The sequence below is a fragment of the Pyrus communis genome, chromosome 11, assembly GCF_041283825.1.
Source record: "Pyrus communis isolate YQ-2024b chromosome 11, ASM4128382v1, whole genome shotgun sequence".
Taxonomy (NCBI): domain Eukaryota; kingdom Viridiplantae; phylum Streptophyta; class Magnoliopsida; order Rosales; family Rosaceae; genus Pyrus; species Pyrus communis.
Genome location: NC_142575.1, coordinates 8,437,312 through 8,456,148, shown reverse-complemented (window position 1 = coordinate 8,456,148; position 18,837 = coordinate 8,437,312). Strand labels below are relative to the sequence as shown.

The window sequence follows — 18,837 nt, the reverse complement described above, 5'->3', positions numbered from 1 at the left end:
TCCAAAGATCCAAACCATTGGATTAAATCAAAGAGTTGTTAGGCTCTCAATTCTTGCCGACAAGCCCTTTTATTTTGTAGACATGCCCATGTGCATGGGATCCAGCATGTTTGGCTTGAAAAAGATGGGGGCATGAGATTCAAATAGGCGCATTAAATCTCATGTGGGTGGCCTCTACTAGGCGCGTTCAGTCGCACTAGTGGGGTTAAAACCTAAAAGTTGGTTGATATTTGGGCCAATTTTGAGTTTTAACCCAAAATCAAATTTTAGGGCAAGAGTTGGAGTGAAATGAGGTGAGTTTAGAAGCCAAAATTTGAGACTTGCTCCAAGGGTTAGAGTTAGTCTTAGGAAAAATGTATTTTGAATAAGTTCTCGATAAAATACTAAAATAAAATGAAACAACTCTACTATCTGTTTGGAAAAATTACACATAGATTATACTTTTAATATTTAATTTTATATTGAGACAATATTTTTTAAACATTTCATGAAGAGACAAAAGTTAATACAATGTGCAAGATGGTAGCCCAAGTCTATTGATTATTGATACCCTCTCCCACACACATTTTTGGCAAGTTACTTTTCTTTTTTGTAGTTTTGAATTAATTCTCGTGTATACTTGTTGCCTTTATGTTTCGATTAGATTGATTCTGTTTGTAGCTTCTGATGGAGTATTAAACCCATTTGCCTACGCATTTTCAAATATAGTATTAAATTTTGATTTGTATATAATGTGTTAATTTTGGAATAATATGTATAATATTGTTTGCGAGATCGTGTAATGTGTGATTGCGCCTTCAGTTAATTCATGAAGAATTGTTCTTCCCTTAGGCTAGGAAAATCTAAAAAGAAAAATAATAATAATAATAATGGAAAAGCCAAGTCCACCGAGTGAGGCTAGGAAAATCGAGAAAAATAATAGTTAAAGACGGGTTGAACTAATTGTGCAAAAAAAGTCAAAGACGGGTTGAATTGATTCTAAAAAAAAAAATGGTCGAGGACGGGTTGAATTGATTATGCCAAAAAAAAAAAAAAAAAAGGTTGAGGGCGGGTTGAACTGATTCTACAAAAATGGTCGATGACAAGTTGAACTGATTCTGCAAAAAAGGTCGATGACGGGTGGAACTGATTTTGCGAAAATGGTCGACGAAGAGTTAAACTAATTCTACAAAAATGATGAAGGATTAATTGAACAGATTCTGCAAAAATGATAGATGACTGATTGAACTAATTCCACAAAAATGGTCGAAGACGGGTTGAATTGATTCTGCAAAAATAGTCAATGACGGATTGAACTGATACTGCAAAAATTGTAGAAGATAAATTGAACTGATTTTGCAAAAATAATCAAAGACGAGTTAAACTGATTTTGCAAAACTGGTCGAAGACGAGTTAAACTGAGCTACAAAAATGATCAATGACTGATTGAACTGATTCTGCAAAAATAGTAAAAGACGAGTTGAACTGATTCTGCAAAAATGGTCAAGAATTGATTGAACTGATTCTGCAAAATAGTTAAGGATGGGTTGAACTAATTCTGCAAAAATGATCGAGAATTGATTGAATTGATTTTGCAAAATAGTCAAGGATGGTTGAACTGATTCTGCAAAAATAGTCGAGGATGATGTGACATCCCACATCGCCCAGGGGAGTGATCCTTATATGTATATTCCTATCCCTACCTAGCACAAGGCCTTTTGGGAGCTCACTGGTTTCAGGTTCCATGGGAACTCATAAGTTAAGCGAGAAGGGGACTAGAACAATCCCATGATGGGTGACCCACTGGGAAGTTGCTCGTGAGTTCCCAAAAACAAAACCGTGAGGGCGTGGTCCGGGCCCAAAGCGGACAATATCGTGCTACGGTGGAGTCGGGCCCGGGAAGTGGTCCCGCCCGAGCCGAGATGTGACAATTTGGTATCAGAGCCTAACCCTGGCCGAGGTGTGCCGACGAGGATGTCGGGCTCCTAAGTGGGGTGGATTGTGACATCCCACATCACCCAGGGAAGTGATCCTTATATGTATATTCCCATCCCTACCTAGCACGAGGCCTTTTGGGAGCTCACTGGCTTCGGGTTCCATAGGAACTCTGAAGTTAAGCGAGAAGGGGGCTAGAGCAATCCCATGATGGGTGACCCACTGGGAAGTTGCTCGTGAGTTCCCAAAAACAAAACTGTGAGGGTGTGGTCCGGGCCCAAAGCGGACAATATCGTGCTACGGTGGAGTCGGGCCCGAGAAGTGGTTCCGCCCGGAGCGGGATGTGACAGATGAGTTGAGTTTATGACACATAACTCCCGATTTAACAGTAAAAGCAAAAATAGTATGCGGAATTCTTGTAAAGAACTCGAAGTGATTTTTTTTTTTTTTTAGTGAAACGATAACGTTAGTAAGTTAAATGTTAATTTAGCCACAGACGGGGTTACAACCCATGCTGTCATGTAAGGGCACAACACATTTCCACCACTGTGATGAATGGCCACTTGCTAACTTGAATGGCCCCTTGCAAACTTGAAGTGATTAATATAAGCATTTCAAAATTTTCACGGCAAATCAATAAATAAACGTGTTTTATTTAAACCATGCATCCCGAAATTGGTAAACCCTAGATCAAACCTCGCCCCTTTTCTCCCTAAAACCCTAGAAATCCTAACCATGAAAACGGTCTCAGGATCGTTGTCTCGTCGAAGCCAATCTCTCTCTCCAAAGCGACCTTCACTCTATCCTCCTTCGTCACCAGCGACACCGACACCTTGCAAGAGTTCAACGTTTACCTCCGACGCACCTTGACATCGTTCAAGGAGCTGAAGCAGCTGCACAAGGAGCTCAAATCGCCAAGGTTGGAACATAAGTGATAACGGCGACATAGGTCAAAGACAAAAAACAACGACGCAGAGACCGTTGGAGAGAATCCAGCGCAGAGTGCCGGTAATAGCGAAGTGAGTCATGGGCTCGAGTTTAAGCTGAAAACGCAACGACAAGTAGTGGATGCTGAAAGGAAGAAGAATGAGAGGAAGAAGGGTGAGGTTCGTAATTTTGGGGAAGATGGAGGTGGAATTGTAGAAAGGGGAGGGGACGGTGGTGAAAAGAAAGAGGCATCTGATTCAGTAGAGGTGCCTAGGAAGAAGAAGAAGAGGGACAATGATGGTAATTCTAATGAAAATGGAGGGCGAATTGACAAGGGAGATGTTGGGGTTAAAATTGCAGGGAGGGCAAATATGGGTGTTGAAATGAAAGAGCCGGCTGATTCAGTTGATACACAAAATAAGAAGAAGAAAAAGAGGGACAATGTTAGCAATTCCAGTGAAAACAGGGTTCAAATTAAGAAATGACATGGCAGGGCTAAAACGAGGGAGCGAATAGGCAAAGAAGGAAGAGAGTAAGAAGAGGAAGAGTGGGGTATTAGAAGATGATCGAAGACGGGTTGAATTGATTCTTCAAAAATGATCGAGAACGGGTTAAACTGATTTTTCAAAAAAGGTCGACGATGGGTCGAATTGATTTTGCAAAAATGGTCGATGACGAGTTAAACTGATTCTACAAAAATGATGAAGGATTGATGGAACAAATTTTGCAAAAATGGTCAAAGACGAGTTGAATTGATCCTGCAAAAATAGTCGAAGACGAGTTGAACTGATTCTGCAAAAATAGTCAAGGACGAATTGAACTAATACTGCAAAAATTGTAGAAGACGAATTGAATTGATTTTGCAAAAATGGTCGAAAACAGGTTAAACTGATTCAGTAAAAATGATCGAAGACGGGTTGAACTGAGCTACAAAAATGATCGAGGACTGATTAAACTGATTTTGCAAAAATAGTCAAAGACCAGTTGAACTGATTCTGCAAAAATGGTCGAGAATTGATTGAACTGATTTTGCAAAATAGTTAAGGACTGGTTGAACTGATTCTGCAGAAATAGTCGAGGACGGGTTGAACTGATTCTGCAAAAATAATCGAGAATTGATTGAACTGATTCTGCAAAATAATCAATGACGGGTTGAACTGATTATGCATAAATAGTCAAGAATGAGTTGAGCTTATGACACATATTAATTTTGTATGAGTTGTGAAGGCTGGGTTATATTAATAGCCCTAAAGCCTTAGGGGTATTGCTGGTATTTTAAAACATTGTTTACATGTTTTTGAGCTAGGCTTTAGTTGTTTTTATGTTTTGATTTCTCATTGAAATGTTTAAAGACTAGTGAAGTTCCTTGAATATAGTAATTTTTTTTTATCTCTTTATATAAAGCTCCCTATCCATTTTATGTCAAGTAATAGGTGGAGTAACTTCTGATATAACAATAAAAGCAAAAATAGTATGCGGAATTCTTGTAAAAAACTAGAAGTGATTTTTTTTTATTTTTTTTATTTTTATAGTGAAACAAACCGACGGCGTTTAAACTCACCCTGTCATGTAAGAACACAACATTTTTCCACCATTGTCGTAAATGGATACTTGCTAACTTGAAGTGATTAATATAAGCATTTCAAAATTTTCAAGGCAAATCAATAAATAAACGTGTTTTATTTAAACCATGCGTCCCTAAATTGAAAACCCCAGATAAAACCTCGCCGCCTTTCTCCCTAAAACCCTAGAAATCCTAACCATGAAAACGGTCTCAGGGATCGTCGTCTCGTCGAAGCCAATCTCTCTCTCCAAAGCGACCTCCACTCTGTCCTCCTTCGTCACCAGCGACACCGGCGCGTCGCAAGAGTTCAGCGTCTACCTCCGACGCACCTTGACATCGTTCAAGGAGCTGAAGCAGCTGCACAAGGAGCTCAAATCTTCGAGGTCGGAACGGAAGCGATCGCGGCGGCACAGGTCGGAGAACGAAAACGACGACGCAGAGACCGTCGGAGAGAATCCAGCTCAGAGTGCCGGTGTGAGTGAAGTTAGTCATGGGCTCGAGTTCAAGCCGAAAACGCAGCGACAGGTAGTGGATGCCGAGGGGAAGAAGAAGGAGAGGAAGAAGGGTGAAGTTCGTAATTTTGGGGAAGATGGATGTGGAATTGCAGAGAGGGGAGGGGACGGTGGTGAAAAGAAAGAGGCATCTGATTCAGTAGAGGTGCCTAGGAAGAAGAAGAAGAAGAAGGACACTGATGGTAATTCTAATGAAAATGGAGGGAAAATTGACAAGGGAGATGCTGGGGCTAAAATTGCAGAGAGCGCAAATGGGGGTGTTGAAAGGAGAGAGCCGGCTGATTCAGTTGATACACAAAATAGGAAGAAGAAAAAGAGGGACAATGTTAGCAATTCCGGTGAAAACAGGGTTCAAATTAAGAAGGGACACGGCGGGGCTAAAACGGGGAGCGGAGAGGCAAAGAAGGAGGAGAGTAAGAAGCGGAAGAGTGGGGTATTAGAAGATGGAGGTTCTGATGCTTCGGAAGAACAAGGGGATAAGAAAAAGAAGAAGAGGAGGAAAAGTTGAGAAGACAATGACACAATTGTTCATTGCTGTCGGTTTTGAGTTTTCTGGGATTCGGTGGAGATTTCAATTCCATGAGGGTCTGCTGCTCTGCACGTCCAGGGTAATTTTGTGGGGATACTGTTTTCTATGTAGTGCTAATTACCAATGCCAGGTGATATTATTGATTGCAATGAAAACTTTGATAATGCCATATCGATTTTGATTCTTAATACGGGTGTCATCTCCGTTTGTTTTCTGCATTCGGTTTTGTATGTCAAGCGTTATGATTATTTCAAAGAACACTGATTCTATCACTTGCAATTTTGTAGATGGCTAATGAAATACTGGCCTTCGAAAGTGAAAAAAAAGGCCTAGAAAGCGCCGTTGGATGATGTTTTAATCAATTGGGAAAACTGTGTTTACTCATATTTCCAACAAATAAAGGATGCTTCTTTCACTTGTTGGGGATTGCATACATTACATTCTTTGCATAAATCCACGTTTTCCGTTTATGTTTTTTTTTATCCCTGTTCTTTTTTTCTTTGATGGGTATTTGGTATTTCCTTTGCTCTTGTATATAATGATCCAAGGCCCTGTATATGCATAAGGTTCTCCACCAGCATATTCTAATTTTGGGCATCTTTTTGTTCTTCTTGGATCAGTTCATTTATAATAGTCTGTCAACTTGTTTCCTCAAGGCTTATACCTTTTTGAAGTTTGAACAGAATAACGCATAAACCTATCAGATACCGTGGTAACCAGTTTTATAAGAGCACTACCAGGTATGATATCTCTGAATCAACTCTTCCGTGTTCGTGTTTCCTCTTATTTAACAATATTGCCCCCTCCATCTTGCTTTCTCCTTTGCCAATATTTCGTTCTTCCTATTTGCCTTAATATATCCATGTTTATTCATGTAATTGAAAACAAAAAAGAAGGGTACACAGTACCAGTTCAACACTAAATACTGCAGAAACTATAGAATCCTTACTCCTCTGTAATGATTCGTTAGATGTATATGTATTTTTGGTATACAATGTATATTTGAATTCCCTCTGTTTCTGATTTTTTTTTTTTCTTGAGAAAAGATCAATAGCTTCATTAAGATAGTATCAATAGCGTTGCAAAATCCATTACAACACTGCTTCTTCAAATAATAAGTCAGAGATGAGATCCGGAGGGACCCTCTCCCAATTACAGTTGGTTCCTGAAAGAAGACCAGTGCGAGCCAGACAATGGGCAATGCCGTTTGCTTGACGACGAACATGGGAAGAGGAAGCTCCAGTGACTGAAGCAATAAGCGCCTTTGAATCCTCAATAATATGTGTGATCAGCGGAAGGGTTTCTAAGCGCCGCAACAATCTGGAGCAAATTAGATCCCAAAATAAAATTTTGAAGACCCCTTTATGTCGCCACCAAGAGGCCATCTCTGGCAGCCAACGCCTCAGCCTGAAGAGGAGAATACACATGTTCAAGCTTTTTGCAGCAGCTGCCACAAAAGAGCCCTGATCATCCTTGATAATACTCCCAACTCCCCCCTGTTTGAGTTATTCATTCCATGCACCATCAACATTAACCTTGAAGAAGGAAGTAGAAGGACGAGACCAACGAAAATGCAACTGTGTGTGAGCCCCGGTTCTTTGGGTGGGGGTAAAAGCCACTCTGTTTAATTCCTGCCACCAACAACGACATCGGGTAGTGACAAGGTCAGGTGGAGTCACTACATCGTTCCAGAAATGGTCGTTCCTTGCATTCCAAATAGGTCACATGACCATCAAACAAATCTCAAAATTTGATTGATTATGTTCGACAGCCCAGAGAGCTGAGCAATCTAAAACAGAGGAAGATCACGATGTACACGGGGGATATCATACATTTTGAAAATGCAATCCCACATTAGATGGTTTGTGGATTCGCCATACGCTCCACAGAGAACACATACCATATCCGTTTTGAATCCGCTTTCTATGGAGATTGATGCATGTCGGGATGATATCCAATCCAATCCTCCAAACCCCAGTCTTAACCTTAGGAGGCACCCTAGCAGCCCATAGTTTCTTCCAAGCCTCACCGGAAGAATTAGCAGAGGAGGATGAAGCAGCCTCCCTTCGAGATTGAATCCAGTCCCGGGTGACATGATACGCACTCTTGACTGAGAAGATACCTTTCCTGTCATAGTGCCATATGAGTTTGTCATTCGGCAAGCGGAAGCTCAGGGAAAGGGACAGAATGCTTTGAACCTCCACATCCGAGAAGAGATGGCTCAGGAGCGGAATGTTCCGATTCTTAGACTCATCAATAAGGTCTTCTACAAGAACTAAGTCACAGTGGGGCGGTTTCGGGGAAAAAATCTGGGACCGTGAGGGATTGGGAGCCATCTATCTTCCCAAATTCTCACTTCATCTCCCCTTAATAAAGAGGGATTAAGGGAAAGAAAAACTTTGGTAGGAGGAAACATTTGGCCACAAGCTTGTTCACCAAAATTTGGCCACAAGCGGGTTCAAATCGTCGCAGAAAAACTTTGGTAGGAGGAAACATTCATCGTATAGAGAGGGATTGACTGGGCAACAACCTTAATAAAGAGGGACTCTTTATTTTCTTCTTTCCAATTAGGAATAAAATAACAACAAATACAAGGGAAAGAAAAAAAAAAAGTACAGATCAATTTACACTAGATAGAAAGGCTTGTGATTGCTTCTCATAACGAAAATGATCCTTCTTGGAGTCATCTGCAGACCAAATGAAAATGCCATGAAGTTTGCCCTCGCTGTTAAGCTTAGTACAAGCCGCAAAGAAGCCGTGTTCAGGAGACAAACCCCCGCTGTTATCTGTTCCAAAGCTCACTAGAATCTTGCCACCTTTGTAATTTGAGCTCTGCATCTCGAAATATTTCAAAAACTGAGTTGTAGTCGTGCGATTGTCATAGGCATAGAACTGAAAGTTAACGTAGTCAATGAGATGCCCGTACTTCCTCCACAATGCCAGGTAATTTCGCTGCACGGAGTCATCATCATATGGTGCTATTGATGTGAAGGACACAATATTGTTTTGCTTAAGGGAGAACAACAGTCGCCCAATGCATTCGGCAAATGTATTGGGATCTGTCTGGAAGTGTTCGTAGTCAATATCAATTCCATCCAAATGATATTTTCTGATTATCTGAGTTAGTGAGTAGACAGCATTTCTAACCCAAGAATTGATTGATTTAGGATTGAAGGACGCATTTTTGTTGCCAACGGTATCACCTCCAAGACTCAGAGCTACTTTAGCATTTGGATGACGGGCCTTAATGGCGGAAACATTGGCAGGGGTGAGGTTCTCTGTGTCCCAGAAGACATTAAAGTCTCCGTTGGTGGGAGAAGGATTAATGGATTGTGTTGTATAATCAATAGCAAAGGAGAGGATGAAGTGAAACTCAACTTTGGAATCAACGGGTACTTCTGTGAAAGTGACACCTTTGTTCTCAGCTCCTATGTATTCTCTGAAGAGCTTTGGGTTTGCTGGGGCTGCTTTGATCATTGACGCTGCTGTGAAAAACATTTGAAGAAAAAGGAACGGTAGGAGCTTAAATGAAATCATGGCTACAAGTGGAACTGTGAAAGTTTCGTACTTCTGGGGCCAATTGTGCGACCTCGTTTGGAGGTACATATACAGGTGAGCCTCAGATGGAATTACTTTTGTTTACAATATTTTTGTTTTGGTGCTGGTGTCTCATTATTTTGAAGGATAATGTTACTGCATCGCAAATTCATTTGATTCCCCATCCAGTATGTTGACAAGAATATATGGTTTCTTGGCGGATGTCACGAACCAACAGATACATAATAGATATCATTTTTGTTTATTAAGAATTCAACTTGTATCATTTGGATACAAAGTGTTGAATTGGTTCATTAAGTAATTAAGAACCTATGCGGAATGTCGTATTACAAACATATCCTAGTGTTTGGATTCTTAGGTATATACTTGGTAAGGAATATAGTGAGACTGCTTATTGCATAGAGCTATCATCTATTTGACGTGAATGCATGTCTACTACTGATCGATTAGTTAATTGTAGGGCTCCATTAACATGGAACCCTTATGAAAGCTATTTCGACACAATTGCTTGTCTACTTCTGATCAATCATTTGCAGGGCTCCATTAACTGGAAAGTGGAAACCCTTGTTAATCAACTCTGTGAAACAATAAGTTCTACTTCATTTGCAGGGCTCCATTAACTTGACAAAATTAGTTTTTTTCTCGTTAATCGTAGGTGTTATGATGTCAAATTGTGAATACAGCTGTTGATTAGGTGCTGGAATTTGAATATGCAGACGTAACATGCCATCCATTCAATCCGCGATCAGTCTTCTATCGTGACCTGCTACTGCACACCTAGAAGAAAACCATGCTGTTCTTGTTTTCATTAGAGTGGAGCAACTTCCAGACGCTTAAGCTAAAGATAGGATCCCGTCTTCTTGGGCGGCTACGTAACTTTCAGGTGTCTTTTTCCCTGCGGCTGCGTGCATAGGTATGCTTTATCTGGGTTTGGTTGGTTTCTTCTGTATACTAGGAAATCTGAACATTGTGCAACGACACGCCTTAGCTGAACAATTCAATAACACTTCTTGTTTGTTACCAAAAGTGTGGATTTAAAATAATGCAGGCCAGTCCTTTTCTGTGTTTGTTTCTTATATTCCAAGAAATGAAAAAGAACAGCAAGAATCTGCTGGTAAATGTTATTGAATATTGAGAGGCATTGTACATTAATAATATAATTAGAGTGTTGTAATTGTCTCTCTCTTTTGCTCCCTTCAGCTATTCTTAAGAAAAATGCAATCACACTCAAACAATGTAATTTGGGAAAGTAATTAAAATGCAGAAAGGTACCAAAGAATAAACAAATATTAATGGGTCACAAAATTATTCGGGCAAGTTACGGTCAGAAGAATGGGTTGAAAATATTCAGCATTTGGGAAGATCTGCAGGGGGAGGGAGCAGTTTTTGATTGGGAAGCTTGCCATCCAAGACTACCCAGCCCATCTTCAAGCCCCAGCTTGTGTGGATCTCCAGGTGGCAATGCATAAACCACACACCTGTGTATTGACACATGATACATTAACAATCATAATCAACAAAATCAACAATAGGAAAATATGATTTATCTTTGCGACTTTGTTATTGGCACATTCACCATTACTAATCACATTAGTAACTATATTTCTGTCTTTACGTAAATCTTACTTCCATGACCATGAGAAAATTCTTGTTCCTAGATGCTCGATTAGGACACCGAAGTGAACGGTGTAAAATCTAAGAGGTTAGTTGATTGGACTGCCTTGTAGTCCAGAGTGTCGGACACATGAATTTCTCTCATAAGAGAGATGTGATCATTAATGTGATAGTACATAGTTATTGACTTTGATAATTACTTTTTTGGTCATTTCAATTAGTTACCTGGGTTATCGGCAAGAAAACGGATAGCAACCCACCCACCAGAGGGCACACCCACAGTGTTCCTCTCAACAGGGTCAACCAGGTTGAACATTTTAGGGTCCTTATTCCAGTCAAAGTTCCCAAACCCTTGACCCACAACAAAGAAATTGAACCCATGAAGGTGCAGAGGGTGGCTCTCAGCACCAAGAATGCTAGTATCCTGCATCACCAGCTCCACCCTAGAATTAAATGGCAGCACTACTAGCTTTGTCCCATTGCTCACCATAATATCATTTGGTGGGGTCCCTGTATAGTTAAATGGGACTATGGGATTGGCTGGGAAGTCAGGACTGTAGACCCCACTTGATTGGCCAGAAAAGTGGGATTGGAGTAAGGCAGTGTTTGGCATTGCAAAAGAAATGTTGTTAATTGAGGCTGCAAACATTGTCCCATTGGGTCCTTGGCATGTTTGGTTGTTTTGGCTACAAGGGTTGGTTCCAAGGCCTATGGTGAAGAAAAAGTGCTTATCAACTTTTTGGGGGACATTAGCTGGGAATCGTTGGGTGTTCAAGCTACGGAGTTTGTTGGCGAATTTGGTTGCGAATGATGTGTCGTTGAGGGTGGGGAGGTTTGGTTTGAAGAGCGGAAGTCTCTTCGTTGTTAGGGTTTTGTTTTTAGAGGGCGATTCGTACTCTAGAATGCCAGCAACTGTAGAGTTATCAAATGTGCCTTGGCCAGTCACATATGGCCTAGCAGTCATGAAAAATGTGGTGTTTGGGAAGTTGGGTTTGGTCTTGAGAAGAACATTTGTGGTTTGGCCGGGGGCAATGAGAATTGTGTGAGTCTCGAAGGGTTTGACATAAACAGCGTCGACTTCTACTACTTTGAGGGTGTGATTTGCAATACTGAAGAAAAGCTCGTCGTTGAGTGCTGCGTTGATTAGCCGGAGAAGGTAGGTCTTGCTGGGTTGAACCTTCAGCTTGAATGCATCTGCAGAAAAGAGCCACACGTACAAAACAATTGAGATGAAAGTAACATGTTCTATAATATTGAATGGAAGCACCATGGATACTTCTGATACTATATCGATAACATGTTGATACTTTTTGTTGGTCACATTGATATTGACACATTATCAAAGACAATCAACAATTCATATGACTTCCGTTCCATATTTTGATACCTTTGGCAGAACAATTGTATAGGGGCCCTGGGAGTCCATTGATGGTATAAGCATCAGAGACATTTGGACCTCCACCTGTTTGCAAGGCCTGGCTAATTATGGCTTCAGGATCTGCATTCCACCACTCACCTGTATTTCAGGTATAAATTATATAGCTTTTATTGGCAATTATATGCAATATTATAGGCAGAAAATATATTTGAAATTAGAATTAGTACCTACACACACACACACACACACACAGAGTTAAATGTTAATTACCAAAAATAATTGGAACCTCCTTGTAGGGTTTAGTGAAAGGGTAAGGCACACCGTGCTTGGGAAGTATGATCAAGGGACCATAAACAGTTGATCTAAGCCATGAAATGTGAGCATGCCAGAAAAGAGTGCCTCTTTGCCCAATAATGGTGAAATTGTAGACATAACTGTTGCCTGTTTGTATGGGACATTGGGTCACATATGCAGGGCCATCGGCCCACCCTGATCGAAGTTGTCGAATACCATGCCTAGCAATTTAAAGAAATTAATTAACATTATTAATTAGTATTTATTTAGATTAATTATGCATGGTGATTGGGTGTAAAATATAAACAAAAAATGATTAGTTTCTATATTGCTTATGAAGTTGTAGTTGATGATTACCAGTGGATAGAGATGTTGTTTTGGACGTGGTTAACCACTTTAATTAGGAGTTGATCACCCTCTCTAGCAATGATTCTAGGGCCAGGAAACTGCCCGTTCACTGTTATTATGCTCTTTGTGTGACACAATCTTGTCACGTTCTGCAGTTTGATCTGTAAAATCATTTAAAAGGATAAACATAAGAACATAAAAGGAAAGGAAGAAATGGTTGCATGCATGCATGCAAGGACTCAAACTTCATGTATGTGACAAGCTTAACATGTTTGACAAGAGTATACTCCCTTGTAGGTGCGTGTGTTTACATATATAATTACAACTAGCTAGTATATATGTTATGACATATATATGCATTTCCACATACTTGAAACTTGTAGTGTCTGGTTATGCCAGCAAGAGCATGTTGAGGAATAACACAAAACGTTATGACGGAGAAGAGAAAGAGCCTAAGAAATGGTGGTGTTGAAAGAAGATGAACACCCATTTTACACACTCTCTCTCTCTCTCTCTCTCTCTCTCTCTTTCTCTCTCTCTCTCTCTCTAGATCTCTCTCTCCTTTTTCTGCAATAAAGTGAGAAGCTGCTACAATCGAGTGCGTGTTCAAGGAAAGATTTTGGGTGTGTATATATAGAGGAGAGGGATGAGTAGTGTTTGGTCGAGTAGGTGCATGGTCATAGAAATTAGAAATATAGTATATTACTTTTCTGGAGGATACAGGAAATTGTAGCAGAAGAGCTTGATGAATTAGCTATTATATTACAGGGATATGCATATACGGTTGTTAGAACAACTTTAGAGTGGTGTCAAAGACAATCAAATATTTCTGTTGACCTCTCTCCTTTGTTTTCAAGTCCAACCTTTCCTAAGTATTTCCACGTCCTTCTGCATAAATGGACGTGATTTTGACCTACTTAATATTACTTTCCAGGCTTAGCAACAACTACGAGTCTGTCACGAAAGGTAACACGCATAAACAACTCTTCTTTGCATGCATGTATACACAAGTCGTAAGGGAACTAATGATGAATATATGTTATGTGAAGTTTATTGCCAACTTGCATGTCGCTTTAAGTGTCAGCAATTTGTGTCCGGGCTTCTTATTATAGTAAGAAGGGTTTAGGGTTGATAAACAAAGTGATCGCGTGAATCATCCGGATAAGTAAACGAAAACTAAAGAAATTCTACTTAAAAATAAAAGAAAAATATATAACTAAACTGTAGTGCTAGTAACTGTGATTACACTTTTGAGTGTTTCATATCGTAAGGATGCGATTAAAGATTGAGCTTACTTCTGTTGCACCGGTTCTATATCCTTATTTGGCCATCTTTCTTTGTCTATAAAGTATAAACTAAATGTCATGAACTCTTAATAACCTTTATAGTATTCATAAAATAACTTTAACCATTGTTTTAGATTAGGGGCTTCTGAATTTCATGGAATTTAGGCTAAATTTGTTAGGAATTCACTATAAAAATTAGATAGACTTGAAAATAACTAGATACAATACATTGGATTAAGAACTTTTAAGGTGTCATTTTGAATGTTCTTAATTTATTTAGTATCTTTGTAATGCATCTTTAGTGTTTGGAAAATGGAGATTAGCCTAATTACTTATAAGTACATGCAACGTCTCTTCTCTTTCCTATGTGGGATTCATAATCTCAACCCGCCCCTTCACGTGTGTCGAAATTTCAAGTCTAACACCTGAACAACACAAATTAGATGACGTGGAGCACGTGTGGCCGTTGGGCTTCACACATGTGACAACTTGCTCTGATACCATGAAGAAAGTTGAGGTTCCACCATAAAAATCAATTGACAATATGGGAAATAGTCTAATTAATTATAAGCACATGCAAATTCTCTTTTTCCCAATTTTGGGTTCATAATCTCAACACTTGATGCCTAGGTATGCTTGACCGATTTCTTCGTTTACAAGAATTCTCAATGATTTTGTTTCTGTAATCTTGTGCACTATCTATACATTAATTAAATTGATCTATAAATATATTTAAGTTCTTCTGCCAACAAATTGAATTCAATGTAAATGCGTTTACTTTAAATATATTAGGAACGATTTAGTTTGGTAGCGCCATTGTTTCTGGTGGATTGGTGCTACATTTCTTGTCTTCTTTCTTTGGTTATACACCTACATTGTAGTGCATTCTAGAGATACAGCATGAAAATGAGTTAATTTTGTTTTCTATAAATTCGGGGTTGTTATTACGAAAATATAAACCCTTTGTTTGCAGATTTTTGTTGGATGAAACTTCAACCCTTAGATTAATTGGTTGTCTACTTGGTTGAAATATAAAGATGGAAAAATTAAACACAATTACTATCTAAGACGCCATGAAGAAAAATCATACAAAATCAATACTTTCATATTCAGTCTCTCACATTAGAATTTGATACTTTTACAGTGTGTCCCCTCAACTCCATAGGAATCAGTACAAGAATTATTGAAACATAATTGATTAGATAACACATGAAAAAATTAAAGTTGTCAGTAATAAAAGAAGGGTTACAATAATGACAGCAGTTTCTCGTCCAAAAAATTTAGCTTGGAATGAGTCAAACATTAACATGTGGGAAGATCCGCCGGGGGAGGAAGCAACTTCTGGTTGGGAAGCTTTCCATCTAGGACCAGCCAAGCCATCTTCAGGCCCCAACTAGTGTGGATCTCCAAATGGCAATGCATGAACCATACACCTGCAAATACATTTTTGATCACTAAAGTATATTAGGCGAAATAGCTTTGATTAAATTCTATATGGTACATCTTATAGTCAGATTTGCAACTCTATATTATACTACTGCACTTTATTAATTTACTCACCGGGGTTATCTGCTAGGAATCGTATGGCAACCCATCCACCAGAGGGCATACCCACGGTATTTCTTTCAACAGGGTCAACCAAATTGAAGTTTGCAGGGTCTTTATTCCGGTCAAAGTTCCCGAACCCTTGGCCAATAACAAAGAAATTAAATCCATGCAGATGAAGAGGGTGGCTTTCGGCGCCCAGAATGCTTGTGTCCTGCATGACCACCTCCACACTAGTGTTATATGGAAGTACCATTAGCTTTGTACCATTGCCCACCATAGTATCATTAGGTGGGGTGCCTGTATAGTTAAATGGGATTATAGGACTGCTTGGGAAGTCAGGGCTGTAAACCCCATTTGATTGCCCGGAGAAGTGGGCTTGAAGTAGAGCAGTGGTTGGCATTTCAAAAGAAACGTTATTAACTGAAGCCGCAAACATTGTTCCATTAGGTCCCTGGCAGGTTTGGTTATTGCTGCTGCAGGGGCTGGTTCCAAGGCCTATTGTGAAGAAAAAGTGTCTGTCAACCTTTTGGGGGACATTAGCAGGGAATTGTGCGTTGGCTAAGCTACGGAGTTTGTTGCTGAACTTTGTTGCAAACGATGTGTCGTTTAGAGCAGGAAGAATTGGTTTGAAGAGCGGAAGCTTCTTCATTGGGAGTTGAGTGTGGAGGGCTTTAGAGGTTGATTCATACTCTAAAATACCAGCAACAGTAGAGTTGTCAAAGGTTCCTAGTCCAGTCACGTACGGCCTGGCAGTCATAAAAAATGTGGCACTGGGGAAATGGGGTTTGGTCTTGAGCAGAACATTTGTAGTCTGCCCTGGGGCAATCAGAACCGTATCAGTGTCAAAGGGCTTGACATAAATGGCGTCGGCTTCTACCACTTTGAGGGTGTGGTTCGCTATGCTGAAGAAGAGCTCGTCATTGAGTGCTGCATTTATTAGCCGGAGAAGGTAGGTCTTCCCAGATTGAACCTTTAGCTTGAATGCATCTGCATAAAGACCGCCATATATATACAAAGTTACTCATGCAAGTTATAAATCACGAAATTATCATATAATTTCATTTTCCTTGAATTTGATACCTTTGGCAGAACAGTTGTACAAGGGCCCTGGGAGTCCATTGAAAGTATAAGCATCGGAGACATTTGGTCCTCCACCTGTTTGCAAGGCCTGGCTGATAACTGCCTCAGGGTCTGCATTCCACCACTCTCCTGTATTCACATTGTATAGCTTTTGTTAGCATATAATTGATAAGACATAAATTTTTATATATGCTTATTAGTACGTTACATTTGGTGAGTAGTCTTATGCAGATATGAAGCATTACCGAAGATGATTGGAACCTCCTTGTAGGGCTTGGCGAATGGGTAAGGTACACCGTGCTTGGGAAGTATGATCAAGGGACCATAAACAGTTGATCTAAGCCATGAAATATGAGCATGCCAGAAAAGAGTGCCTCTTTGTCCTATGATGGTGAAGTTGTAGACATAACTGTTGCCTGATTGTATGGGACATTGGGTCACATATGCAGGCCCGTCAGCCCACCCCGATCGAAGTTGTCGAATGCCATGCCTGGTGGTTTAAATGGTTAAGTAACCTCCATTTTTATCAAGATTCAAAATGCATGGCAACAAATTTAAGCTAGCACATATACTTTCTTTCCGAACTTGTTATAAGTTAATTATAGCTGTACTATTAATTACCAGTGGATAGAGACGTTGTTCTGAACATGATTAACAACTTTAATAAGGACGCAATCACCCTCCCGAGCAACAATTTGAGGCCCCGGAAACTGCCCGTTTACTGTTACAATGCTCTTTGTGTGGCAGAGTCTTGTCACATTCTTCTGCTTGATCTATAAAATCATACAAAGGACAGACAATAAGAATCCCGAGGGGTGTGTGTGTAAACACATTCAAACAAGAACCTATAATTGTCAAATTGTTTGACAAAAGAATATCTTGTGTACGTATAGACATACATCAAACTTGTAGTGCCTCGTTATGCTTGCAAAAACATGCTGAGGAATGAGACACAACGTAATGAGAGATAAGAGAAAGAGTCTAAGAAATGCTGGTGATGACAAAAGAGAAACACCCATTTTGCTGTCTCTCCCTTTTTGGGCGGAAGAAAGTGAGAGATATGTAGGGTTTGGATGAAACTGAAGCTGCTGCAATGGAGCGTGTGTTGAATGAAGGTTTAGGGTTGTTTATAAATAGAGAGGTGAAGAGCTTCATGAGTTTTGGTATATATTTTAATATTTGTTGGATGCAATTGCTAGAACAACTTTATATATAGAGTGGTGTCAAAGACAATCAATTTCTGTTGACCTCCTTTCCTTTTAAGTCGATCCTTTCCCAAATATTCCACGTCTCTCCATCTTCTGATGAACTCAAAAATGGACGTGATTTTGACCTACTAAAATATTATTAAGCTTAGCAACAACTAGATTATTATTTTGGTGATTGATGATTCTATTAATTAGTAGGTGGCATCTGTACTTGCAGATGCAATAAGCCATACAGAAATCAGTTTACTTAATTTGCAAGTCTGGCTAAATAGTGAAACTGTCCTAGGAGAAAACAAAAAAAAGTAGATATTTCCAATTTCAAATACGGGTTCTCCTAATTTTTCATCGAGTTTTCTTAAGTTTACGTGAGTTTGAATGACACATATTCATATAACGATTGTGAGCTACTGTATTATGAGTTCACACATTATGTAAATTCTTTTGTATTATATATATTCAGCATCTTCAATAGGGAAAGGCAAATTTGAGATGCAAAACCATATTTACATCTCATTTTAGATGTACAACATGGATCCTACTTAATTTTTTCTTTTTGGTTAGTGGTATCCATCACCAAAAGACATAGCAAAAAAGTAAATTTCGGTTTTTATTTACATTTTTCGATGGATAACATTACACCATAGGAGAATTTTCTAGCAAAGAAAAGATGTGCAATGCCCATAAGCAGTGTTGAAGCCACCTAAGCAAACTTAAAAGATACTTAACGGAATAGACAAAATTCTACCAAAGTGAAGCAAATATTGAATTTTAAGGGGCAAATTGGTAAAAATTTAGTTTCATGAGAGAAAGTGGGATTGAAGTTGAGAGGCGGCGTTGGGGTGTGTAAAAGGTGATGTGGCACAGGGACCCGACTTTATGAGGGCCTCCAAAAATTTTTATCCTTCTATATATTACATATGTGTAAATTTTCTAATAAAAAAACTTTTTGACTGAAAAGAAAAATCATCATCATAATTTTTATCTATATTACAATTGGTTAAGTGGAGTCTATACTTAATATATTAATTTTCCACTTTTCTCTAGCAACAAAAGAACTTGTACATTACTTTCTTCCAC

At 39.4% G+C, this 18,837-nt stretch overlaps 4 protein-coding genes and 1 pseudogene across 5 annotated transcripts; 2 read left to right on the top strand and 3 right to left on the bottom strand.

Moving 5' to 3' along the window:
• The first annotated feature begins 2,649 nt into the window (after nt 1–2,649).
• LOC137743092 (uncharacterized) lies at nt 2,650–3,441 on the top strand (annotated as a pseudogene).
• Nucleotides 3,442–4,520: 1,079 nt separating this feature from the next.
• On the top strand, nt 4,521–8,009 carry LOC137742376 (uncharacterized). 2 transcript variants are annotated; one of them, XM_088679618.1, is made up of 2 exons: nt 4,521–5,525; nt 5,734–8,009. In XM_088679618.1, exon 1 carries the CDS (start codon nt 4,604–4,606, stop codon nt 5,423–5,425), a length of 822 nt encoding a protein of 273 aa, XP_088535744.1. In that variant the 5' UTR covers nt 4,521–4,603; the 3' UTR covers nt 5,426–5,525; nt 5,734–8,009. The 2 variants fall into 2 exon arrangements, with proteins under 2 accessions (XP_088535744.1, XP_088535745.1); XM_088679619.1 differs by having other exon boundaries at nt 6,067–6,186.
• LOC137742375 (chitinase 2) lies at nt 5,719–10,076 on the bottom strand. The gene has a single exon (XM_088679617.1). It carries the CDS (start codon nt 9,050–9,052, stop codon nt 8,066–8,068), a length of 987 nt encoding a protein of 328 aa, XP_088535743.1. The 5' UTR covers nt 9,053–10,076; the 3' UTR covers nt 5,719–8,065.
• Nucleotides 10,077–10,092: 16 nt separating this feature from the next.
• On the bottom strand, nt 10,093–13,181 carry LOC137742374 (laccase-17-like). Its single transcript, XM_068482228.2, has 6 exons — nt 13,009–13,181; nt 12,648–12,799; nt 12,267–12,511; nt 12,006–12,134; nt 10,844–11,812; nt 10,093–10,482 (listed from the first exon to the last, which is right to left on the bottom strand). Exons 1-6 carry the CDS (start codon nt 13,126–13,128, stop codon nt 10,352–10,354), a joined length of 1,746 nt encoding a protein of 581 aa, XP_068338329.2. The 5' UTR covers nt 13,129–13,181; the 3' UTR covers nt 10,093–10,351.
• Nucleotides 13,182–15,011: 1,830 nt separating this feature from the next.
• On the bottom strand, nt 15,012–17,670 carry LOC137743388 (laccase-17-like). Its single transcript, XM_088680590.1, has 6 exons — nt 17,452–17,670; nt 17,174–17,325; nt 16,798–17,042; nt 16,553–16,681; nt 15,485–16,459; nt 15,012–15,357 (listed from the first exon to the last, which is right to left on the bottom strand). The coding sequence occupies exons 1-6, from the start codon at nt 17,569–17,571 to the stop codon at nt 15,227–15,229; spliced, it is 1,752 nt and encodes a 583-aa protein (XP_088536716.1). The 5' UTR covers nt 17,572–17,670; the 3' UTR covers nt 15,012–15,226.
• Nucleotides 17,671–18,837: the final 1,167 nt, after the last annotated feature.